This window comes from Plectropomus leopardus, chromosome 9, assembly GCF_008729295.1.
Source record: "Plectropomus leopardus isolate mb chromosome 9, YSFRI_Pleo_2.0, whole genome shotgun sequence".
NCBI classification, from domain to species: Eukaryota; Metazoa; Chordata; class Actinopteri; order Perciformes; family Serranidae; genus Plectropomus; species Plectropomus leopardus.
The window spans coordinates 20,590,825-20,601,773 of NC_056471.1; the positions used below are offsets into that span (position 1 = coordinate 20,590,825).

A 10,949-nucleotide genomic window follows, 5' to 3' on the forward strand; every position below is an offset into this window, starting at 1 on the left:
CTCTCTTGTTGACTCTGCTGGTCTTCTTTGGTGCTCATGGGTTCAATAATAATTATTTGTTTAAATATTTTATTTGATAGGGACAATGCGAACTGGGCTTGGCTCTGGACCGCTTTCAATGCAGTAAGAATGTTGGTGCATAATATGAGTTATTCTTTAGGGACGTATGCTAAACTTTCATGTTTTTATGCAAAGCTTATGGATAAACAAGCTCAATTTTGTGCCTTTTTATTCACTATGACTGTGATACTCAACTTACTGCCTGCAGGGCAAATCTGACCCCGATAGGGTGCCGTGTGGCCCCCAACCATTTTCTATTTCACAATAAAAAATAAATTGTTATTATTCTTTTAGTGTACATAAGGTGCCAGATTGAATAAAACAGCATCAAAATAGAGCTTGTTATTCAAAAAAAGTGCCAGTGGAGGATCCTCCGGACCCCCCGACATGAGGTCCTAGCTGAGACCCTAATGTTCTAAAATCCTAGAAATGTCCCCAAATCCTTAAAATGTCTTAAAATCCTAGAAACGTCCTAAATCTGAGATATGTCCTAAAATCCTAGAAATGTCCTAAAATCCAAGAAATGTCCCAAAATCTGAGAAATGTCCTAAAATCATAGAAGCGTCCTTAATCCGAGAAATGTCCTAAAATCCTAGAAATGTCCCAAAATCTGAGAAATGTCCTAAAATCTTAGAAACATGTATTATCTCTCAAAGTGATCAAAGTGGGGGCTTGCAGTATGTATGAGTTGACACAACAATCTTTCACATAACGGGAGACTTTTTATTCAACAAATGCAAAAAAAAAAACATGAATATGAATGAGAACAAACAGGTATAAGAGGTAAAAAGCAAAAAACATTGTCAGTTATAGTACAAAAACATTTCATCTACAACAATTCATTTCAAGTGGCATCACTGTCTCGTCTCTCTACTTCAGATTTCCTGCTCCGCTGTCTGTGTGTCATTACAACCTCCGGGGTCGATGATAACAGAAAAGAAGTTTAATTCAACTTTGAGTCATTTGTTTAAGAAAACTCGGCAAAGTTAGCAACTTCTCTCCTCCTCATCGACCCCTCTGAGCTCCGCACAATTCTCTCAACATGAAAACCATCACAGATCCTCCTTGTTACGCTACAGAATCCACAGGTATCATTTCAGGAGATGGACTGCTTCATTGACGCCCTGAGAGCGGCTGCGTCCAGACAAACAGCATCATGACAAAAATCGTCACCAGAAGAGAGAGGGCCAGCAGTGATTTTTTTTTTTTCCCCCTGTTACACAACAGAACTTGGGTCATGCTCACACAGTGAGCCTGTTACTCAGTGGCTCGGTCACACTCTCACCAAATGCTTCACAATAAAAGCGCCTCAGTGCTACATCTGAATATTACACTCAGAACAGTCGACAAAGTGTATTCTCCCTGACGAGAACACGACTGTGCAAAATGTCAGACTCCAGCAGAAATGTAAACAACCATGCATATTAAATATTTTTAAAACAGACTGTAAGAGAAACACCATCTGGCTGGTTTGGCGTCACCAGTGACGTGAATAAACTGTAAAACATTCATTTACAAAGTCACCGTCAAATGGCGAGAATCATCATTAGCTTCTAAATGACACTGTGGTTTTTTTAGATCACTGAATACGTCTGATTCAGCTATGAGCGTTTTTATTCTATCCCTTTTGTCCCCAACATAGCTGAGGTTAGTCCCAGTTAGTGGTTTTCACGAATCACCATTAAACTGGCACTTAACAAAATTCCAGCAGAGCTTTGAAAAAACAAGAGGCGTGCTAAACAGCACTTAGTGCTGTTTGGAGGGCATTTTTAAGAATTCAAATATTTAGATGAAAACTCTTTTTCCTTATTAAAAAAAGAGAGTTAGCCAAAGGGAGATATTGTCATTGAAAATTTAGGCTGATCTTTTTTGGCGTGCAGTAGATTGAATATTTTTTCATCCAAATGGTTAGGAGAGTCTTTGGGATTTTTTTTTAATCAACTGGTATTTATCATTCAGAAAATCAGATGCTTAGTTCTGTGACTCAAATGAATCAATACATATGACGCAGAAACTGGATGTACGCTGTGGTGTCAGGGCTGACAGTGTCCTGTAATGTAAATGTCCCTGCTCAAACATCATGTGTTTATGTAATACACCCTGACTGATATTACCATGGATACGCTATTTCTAAACGAGCTGAAACAAATCTGTCATTTCTGAAACGCTGAAATGTCTTGTTACTTATCAGCTGACATACACGCCCATATGAATCATCAGTCAGTCTCTATTATACATGATGAATTATATCACAATACAAACGTTCATGCCCATATTATACATGCACATGATCAATAATGATGAGGGGCAAAAAGAGGTTTAAAATAAAGTGTAAATGGAGTTGACGTTAATACCTCACACACTCTCAGTTAGACAAAGATGGTGGGTGTTGCCGGGGGATGTGGAGGTGTCGGGGAGCAGCTTTCGGACGGACTGTGTCCCAGCAGCAGCTCCTTCTCTCGGGGACGACACGGCCCGCTGATGTGCTGGCTGTGAGAGTGGTAGAGACGCAGGAAAGCCAGGATGGACTGAGCCAGCCACAGAGCCGTCACACCCCACAGAGACACCTGAGGACACATGGTGCTATTAACAAAGACTCACAGTCGCACTTATGTAACGGAAGCATCGAGGATATGAATGATGGTGTGTGTGTGTGTGTGTGTGTGTGAGTGTGTTTTTCCCTGGTTTGGAAAGGCTAAGGAATTAATAAAGATTTTGTAAAAATGATTTATATGGTTCCCACACATTTTAATGGACAAAATTGCAAAATTTTTACATGACTTTTCAGGGACCCAAAGTTAAATATTTTATTGTATAGGGTCAGAAATTAAAAAGAGAAAAGGAAAATATTTATATCTGGAATGATGTTACATTATATATATATATATTAGTAATAATAATAATAATTCTAATAATTTTCTTTTAAATTCTTATTACTTTCTTGCTAAAGTGACAAGAAAATTACCAGAAAATTGGCTTAAAAATAAATTAGAATAATGAAGATTTCTATATTTGAAATTAAGTTACATTATATGTTTATACATACATATATGTATACATTTCTTGTTTGTTTTTCTTTCTTTCTATTTTTTGTCTTTCTTTTTTTTTTTAGATAATTTTCTTATAAATTTTTACTACTTTCGTGCTAAGGTGACAAGAAAATTATAAGAAATTTGACTTTAAAATCAATTAAAATAATGAAGATTTTTATATTTAAAATTATGTTACAGAAAAATAAATAAATAAATAAATGCCCCTCTTGCGCAGCATTTTTCAAACATATCAGATTAGAACTCTGTTTTAAACATTATTTCAGCTCGCTGGCATACATGAAGGCTGCAGGGAGAAAATAAAGAAATGTATGCGATGGTTAAACATAACGTCACACACACAGCGTCATGTTGACAGTCACAGATAATAAACTTGCAGGAAAATTTAGAAAGCTGCTGGAATATTTTGGAAAAATACTGCAACAATTTCATGACACACAACCAAATTCCATGACTTTCCCAAAACTTTTACTGATTCCACAACTTTTCCAGGCCTGGAAAATGTGTTTGTAACATTTCATGACTTTTTTTGTGGTTTTCCACGACCGTGGGAACCCTGGATTTAAAATAGGGACATTATCTTTCTTTCAAACAGCGATGACATCGACACATCAGTAACAGTGTTAATGACTTTTTATTTTGGAATATTTCTTTAATTGCCATGATTGCAATCACTACAACGGCTTCCAAAATCGACTGAAAATGACTTCGGGAGGCAAATAAGTTTTACATTTAGCATTAATAGCAGCAGCAGATACCTGTGGAGCACATAATATCCCAATATCATGTCCCAGCGTTTTAGAGATAAATGTAAAAGAAAAGTTCTGTGGGGAAATACATAGAAACTATGATTAACATTAGGTTTGACTATAGCTACTATCTATTGTACACAATGTTTGTGTTTATTTGTGTGCACTTGTGAGCGCTCCTACCTGTGCCAGACTGAGCTCTGTGTAGAAAGAGGAAGTGTTCACATCCAGGTAAAGAGGAACCGACTGGGACTCTGCACAGCTGAACACAAACACAAACACGTCGGGGTGAGAAACGATCCACACGACTCTCACAGACTGGTTCACAAATATCCGCCCAAAAACAGACGCTTTCCCACCCGTCCGCTGAGATATTTTATCAGTACAACATCAACACTGGATCAAAATTTGTGAAGATGTAAGGAGATGTAAACGAAGATATGTCACACATTTAATTTACCGCTAGACAGATTTTCATTTATTTTTATCTGTAAATTGTTTCTTAACAGATTTTTAGAAAAGAACTAAAATATCAGACAAATATGGAAATCCATAAATATCAACACTTTGCAGAGTGAAAATTACATATAGGCTACCATTAGTGTCGCACACTTTAACCCCCTGAAACCTGGAGCAACGTCACGTTTCTTGAGCTGCATTCAGACGCCTTTCACAAGCATTTAAACCTTTGAAACCAGAACAGATTGGTTTGATTTCTTCAGAAAACACAGGGAAAAAGTCAGTGAGCAAGTTGGCAAAAAATATCACACAAATTGTAATAAATAAATAAAAGGTGACAAGAAAATTACCAGAAATTTGGCTTTAAAAAAAAGTTAATTATTTAAAAAAATCAAAGAATTATGTTACAGGGAAAATATATATATATATATATATATATATATATATACATATATAGATATCCTTGTTTGTGCTTATTTTCAGGTAATTTTTCAAATTTTTGGGGCCATTTTTTAAATTGCTCATTGCTCCTCTTCCCTTGTTTGTGAAGGAAATAAAGCCAATTTGCTGAGGTTTCAAAGGGTTGATTATATATTGGCTAGTTTACTGGTATGAGACAATAATTACTTAAATATTTATTGTTAGTATTGGGAACCATATCAGAATTTTGCAGGTTTTATCTCACTAATCTCATTCGAGGATGATTTTTTATTAGTTATAGTTGGCAGTTTGTTAATCATCCTGTTAAACAAAGAATCCGAAACAGCTGAAATAACCGTCACAAATGTCAGTTATATTTGAAAATCCTGTTTGCACTCTTTCTTGCTCTACAGGTTCAGTTTCAGGAGAACTTTTGAGCAGCAGATCAACATGCAACTCCTAAACCAAACATCAACACACAGGATGTTTCACCATCAGAAAGCGTACGTACCTGTACGGCCGTTTGTTGTGATCAGTCACGGTGTCACACCAGGAGGCGAATCCCAGAGACAAGATAACACTGGCCCCTCCGGACAGGAAGAGCACACACACACTCAGCAGCACCGTCAGGAAGGACGAGAACAGGGTGCTGAGCAGAAAAACACACACACACACACACACACACGCAGACAGTCATCAGACATGTGGTACTCCTCCTGATACAGATAAAGGCTATATGTTGGCATGTGGGTAGACACACGTCAGTTACGATCAGACACTTAAATTTAATGCTTTTTAAGAACTTTTTAAGATTTAACCAAATTTAAGACATATCATTACACGCATTAGAGGTAGGTATAAAAGTAAGTAGTATGTGTGTGGTGCTGTGCAGGTTTCATGTTGGAATATAATTATTAGAGTGAGTTATGTTAATCTACATTTTGCTTACAGGCTAGTACAAGTATAAAGTAATGTCTGTGGCAGTTAAAACCTCAGACAAATTTTAGACTATCTAAGGATTTTACAGGCTTTATACTTATAAAACTGACTTTATGACATTTTAAGGACCTGCAGACACTCTGTATTTACAATTAATAGCTCACCATAAAATTAACTGACTTGAATAATCATTAATGCAATTTTCCAGCAAAAATGCTAAATTCTGTGTTTGCCTTCTCGAATGTGATGATTTGCTGTTTTTCTTTGAAATATCTGATAGTTAAGTTGTCGGTTTTGGACAAAGCATCTGAAGACAGTCGGCTCTGAGAAATACTGACGTGCACTCTGTCGTGATTAATTTCAAATTCACAGTAACAACAACTAATCATTGGAGCTCTAATAGCCATTACAGTTGTAATGAAGAAATGGCTATAATTGAAATTTTGAGCTTCTTTGTTTGTATGTCTGCCTGTTGTTTTCAACTACTTTGGACATATCTCTAAACATAAAAAATAATACTAATTGTATGTATATATATGTGTATATATATACTGCAACTTATGCTACAATGCAATTTATAAAACTAGTATTTACGTTAAAAAAAATATAAATATGCATACAAAGCTACAACATTCAACAATAGAGATGCACATAAGCAAGTTTAAAAATAAGAATATATATATATTATATATGCAATGTGTAACATGCTAAATATAGTCTACATTTAAGAGTTGGAAGAATATGCACATTTGAATAACTGCACAGAGGATTGCCGTGGTTGAAATATTGCCCCAAATATTGCAGTTAAGACAGTGATACAACTATTGCACCTTAAAAACCCTGTAATTGTGCAGCTAGTAAATATGGTGCTAATCCTAATGACTGTATATACTGCATGTATTAATCGATTTATATTATTCATTAATAATTGTAATGTGCAAAGTCAGTTGTAAATGAAGCTTTAAAATAAATATAAATACAGAAACAAGTAAAATATTTTCTTCAAAAATATGGTAGAGTAGAAATATAATGTACCCCTGAACTGCACTTGGGTACAGCAGCCGAGGAGAGTAAATGTACTTAGTTAAATCAAACCGCTGTGTATTAGTACTACTCTCACTGCAGCAGCAGCAGTAAGTGTAGCAGCTGTAACCGGGTCGGTCGTGCAGTTATCTGTCTCACTCACTCATCGTGTCTTCCGTGCAGATAGAAGAGACACCTCCAGCCCTGCGCTGCTCCGTACAGCACCGTGAAAATACCCACAAATGTGGCGCACTGGCAGGCAGCCGGGGGGCCCCACTGCTGCACCACCAAGTGAGAGACGTCTCCCGGCTGCCCCGTCAATTCCTCCCGGTCCTCTGTCCTCCAGTAGCCGGAGGAGAAGAGAGCGCAGCGGCCTTTGAACGCGGAGCCGTTGAGAGCCAGGGGGACGACTACCAACAAGCCCGCCACCACCGACAGGGCGTGAGCCGCGCAGTGAGCCAGCAGCAGCCGCCGGTCCAGCTCCATGATATAAATATAAATTAAGCTGTTCAAGTACTCACGTTGTTAAAGAATAATTTATGTCGATTAATATCAGCACATCACTGTTTATGTCCCGTGTAACGGTGCGCCGTGGTGGTGGGTATTTAAAGAAAATAGGGCGGGGACCGACTCACCCCGCTGCTCGAGCCGTTACACAACGCCTCTCTCAGAGAGGAGGAGGAGACACAGAGGTCTCACTCCGCACCAAGGTCCAGAAAAAAAAAAAACATCGTGAAATAATAATACTCATAATCTTAAAAACTAGCCACCAGTCTGTAGAAATATAAAACAAGCTAACAATAAGGTGCAAAAAAAAGCTAACAGCAGTTAGGTACGAATAGACACAACCAATGTACACAATGTCTCATGTATCTGTACATTGTGTAAATGCAACCAAATTTAATTAAAATGCACACCTAGAATCTGAGAAATACTCTCTAACATTTCAAAATTTACTTTTAGCAGTAAGTGGCATATAGACTATTCCTAGATGTAAGTTCAACAAAGAAGCTGCTTTTTAATATGTAGTTTAGTGCATGCATTATTATTACCATTATTATTGTCATAATAAAAACTAGGCAGTATTTTAACCTCACTGTGAGGCATATTTGTACCTTAAATTTGCTATATATTGCTTTTTATATTTTTGCAATACATTGCTTTTCTACTTTATGTTAGTCATTGGTCCATACGTTGTATCTGTACCCCTCTAATGTTGCATTGCAAACGCTGCACAGCAATGTCCCTTGGCGTAAATATCTGACGTTATATCTTATCTAATAAGCCACTTATGAAGGCTAATGGCTTCCAATTATTGGCCAAAGGTACAGCTAAGCGGGCTTTTTAGGTTCAAGTATTTTCGAGAGGAAAACTCCCTTTTTTGTGGACTGATATTGCCTAATTATCGATCAGAGTGATACATCTTTCTCACAGACGATCTTTGATGCTAGAAATTCCTCCAGCAGTGACGTATCCGCGACGATCTGACGTACGTTTTGACCAACTGGCCTCGTTTCACTATCTCGTGCAAAAAAGGATTTAATCACCATGTAGACAGACTGATTGATCATGTGAATGATCTCATGAAAGGCCCGATGATCGATGAATCATTGACGTTAATCAGCTGACATCTCAGCGCTGCAACCTGAATTTTGTTGTTATTTTTTTTCTATTTTAATCCTTTGTAATCTAGACTCACATCAGTGTTTGTGTGCAGTGTTCAGACGCCTGCAACAGACATTTAAAACATAAATGTTAAAAAAAAGGAAGAAAAGAAAACCAGTATTTTTGAAAGACATGTCCTGCAAATTGCAAGAAATTAGAAAAAGGTGACCAAAAATTAAAATCAAATAATATTACATTAAAATTTTAAATAGGGAAAAAGTGCAGAAAACTACATCCATGATTATTAGAATTGTATATCTAAAATAATGTTGTGTCATGTTTTAAGCACTTTTTTTTCAGTTTTTTTCCTCTCTAGCTCGTTTTTTTTCAGGGATTTGTTTTTGTAACTTTTACAAATTGCTTGTTATTTTTAAGGCGCCATTCCTTGTAAAGTTGCTAATTACCTTCTTATGCACTCTTATACACAAAACAAATCAGGTTACTCTACTTAGGTTTCAAAGGGTTAATAATCCTGATTACATAGCTACATAATCAGCTGTTAGTGTTTCCCAGAGAGTCATGCTGGTTTCACTGACCACTGGGGTCATACCAGTCCACTTTCCTGCAGTTAAAAAAACTGTTATAGAAAAGCAGGTTTAGATGACTAAGACTGATAACTTTGGCACCAGAGAGAGATTGGGCCCACACTGCAGTTTCGGTTTGTCTTTTTAACTGAGCCCAGAGGGGTCGATCTGGACGGCACAGTTTGGTTGAGAGGAATGTGGGTGGAGTGAAATTCTTCTGTGGGTCAGAGAATGGCATCCAGCCCCCACCCTGGTGATAAACTGAAGTCCACCAGTGAAGCTGTGACACATACGTAGGCCTATTTTACTTGATTTAGGTTTAATTATTATTATTTTTTGATAGAGCAGAGTAATAGTGCACCACAACACATGTGCACAATACAGGGGGTGAATTAAATGGAATATGACATATTGGTTTGCATATACCAAAAAACTTTAAATTAAAGCCTAGATCCAATTAAGATGGAAGTGGAGACACATTTTGACAAATAAAGGCCTGTCTCAATAAGAGGCCTGGACAGGTTGCCATGCAGTACATTTTTATAGAAGTTCTTTGGATGTATAAAACCAGGTTGTTGACCACCCACACGAGTTAACATTAGTTAGCTGCTTAGATCATGTTTAAACTTTTGTCAATATGGACATGATAATATACACATAATGAAACCATGAGCACCAAAGAAGATGGTATTATCAGTTTGGTAAACAAGAAAGACACAAACAAGAGATTAGGAGATGTAGAAGGAAAAAATTTCAGTGTGCTACATTCATGATTATCATAACTATATGTTTTCAAAATATTTTACATAATTATTGCAATTTTTAAGTTTTTTTTCCCCCCACTCTTTTGTTTGTCACTCTTTTGTTCGTTTTTTTCACTTTCTGTTTTTAGGCAGTTAGTTACTTTGTTTGTTTGGGGGTTTTTTTGCAAATTGTCCGTTATTGTCTTGTATTTCCGGCCATTTGTCCGTTTTTTGCTTGTAAACTTTTTTCCATGTTTTTGAAAAAATAAAATAAAATAATTTCCCCAGCTTTCAAAGGGTTAAATAAATAATTTGATTGTATTTCCCATCTTTGCAGAGCATACAGACACTTGTACCAAATTTAAGCCTGTTCAATTCAGTCATTTAAGCAAATGATGGCCCGGGCTTTTAACTGAAGTTTTATACAGCGATTATTCCAATTACTGAAAGATTTAAGCTCTTATTTATGAGTAACGATAAACAGAGGCCAAGGCCTGTTATTTGCGCCATGTTTACTTAAATCACATTTAGTGGAAATGTTGTTGAAATCATGACAATATCAATCATGAAATGTGCAAAAAAAAAAAGAACAAATTAGTGAAGCAACAAGTCAGAGGTCAGCTGCAGGTTGATTTAATTAAATACTTGCCGAAAGCCAAATTCTCCAGATTGAATTACCACAGAACTGAATCAACATGATGTCTGTAACAAAAGTGGACCATTATGAGTCACATCAGGTTGCTTATATAGGTCAGGCTGCCATTCAAGAAACAAGGGTGATACACACACAGCTAAGTTTTATCAAAAACAGTTGAGAATGACCAAATTGGTAGAAAATTCATTGAATTTCTAATTGATTACTTTACCTGGTGTCAGGTTACTAATACATTGTATTTACTGTATTTAAACTGAGCAACAGTGACATAAAGAACAATAATTGTTTCTAAAACTATCACGGTGCAATAATTTAACTGCCAAAATACTCTGCTTAAAAATTATGAGTGCTATATTGTGCTAATTATAGTTTTTCTTTAGCTTTTTTTTCCTAGACATTTTCCCTAGCGTTTTTTTATATATATAATTTTCTCAATCTACATTTTTCTTGTAATTTGTGGACCATTTCTTACCAACTTTTTATACTGCCTTTTTTCCCATGTTTTTTTAATAAATCACACCAAGTTGCTCAGGGTCCAAAGATTTACATACTTGAGTCAGTCACTTGAAAGCAGCACACGTTAAGTGAAGTCGCACCATGTTTGAAAGGGTTAGTTGACGGAATATTTGCCTTCAAAGTAAAATATCGATTGTTTTCCAAAA

The 10,949-nt window shown here is 36.5% G+C and overlaps 1 protein-coding gene across 1 annotated transcript; it reads right to left on the bottom strand.

Annotated features, from left to right (window-relative positions):
* Window positions 1-769: 769 nt before the first annotated feature.
* Window positions 770-7,338, bottom strand: zgc:153018 (Transmembrane protein 179-like). Its single transcript, XM_042493247.1, has 4 exons — window positions 6,864-7,338; window positions 5,250-5,387; window positions 4,043-4,121; window positions 770-2,627 (listed from the first exon to the last, which is right to left on the bottom strand). The coding sequence occupies exons 1-4, from the start codon at window positions 7,184-7,186 to the stop codon at window positions 2,430-2,432; spliced, it is 738 nt and encodes a 245-aa protein (XP_042349181.1). The 5' UTR covers window positions 7,187-7,338; the 3' UTR covers window positions 770-2,429.
* Between the last annotated feature and the right edge of the window lie 3,611 nt (window positions 7,339-10,949).

Coding starts and splice junctions, on each gene's coding strand:
- zgc:153018 (XM_042493247.1), bottom strand. CDS start 7,186: ATGGAGCTGGACCGGCGGCTGCTGCTGGCTCACTGCGCGGCTCACGCC. Junction 5,388..6,863: donor CTGCACGGAAGACACGATGA/GTGAGTGAGACA, acceptor TTTTCTGCTCAG/CACCCTGTTCTCGTCCTTCC. Junction 4,122..5,249: donor CACAACAAACGGCCGTACAG/GTACGTACGCTT, acceptor GTTTGTGTTCAG/CTGTGCAGAGTCCCAGTCGG.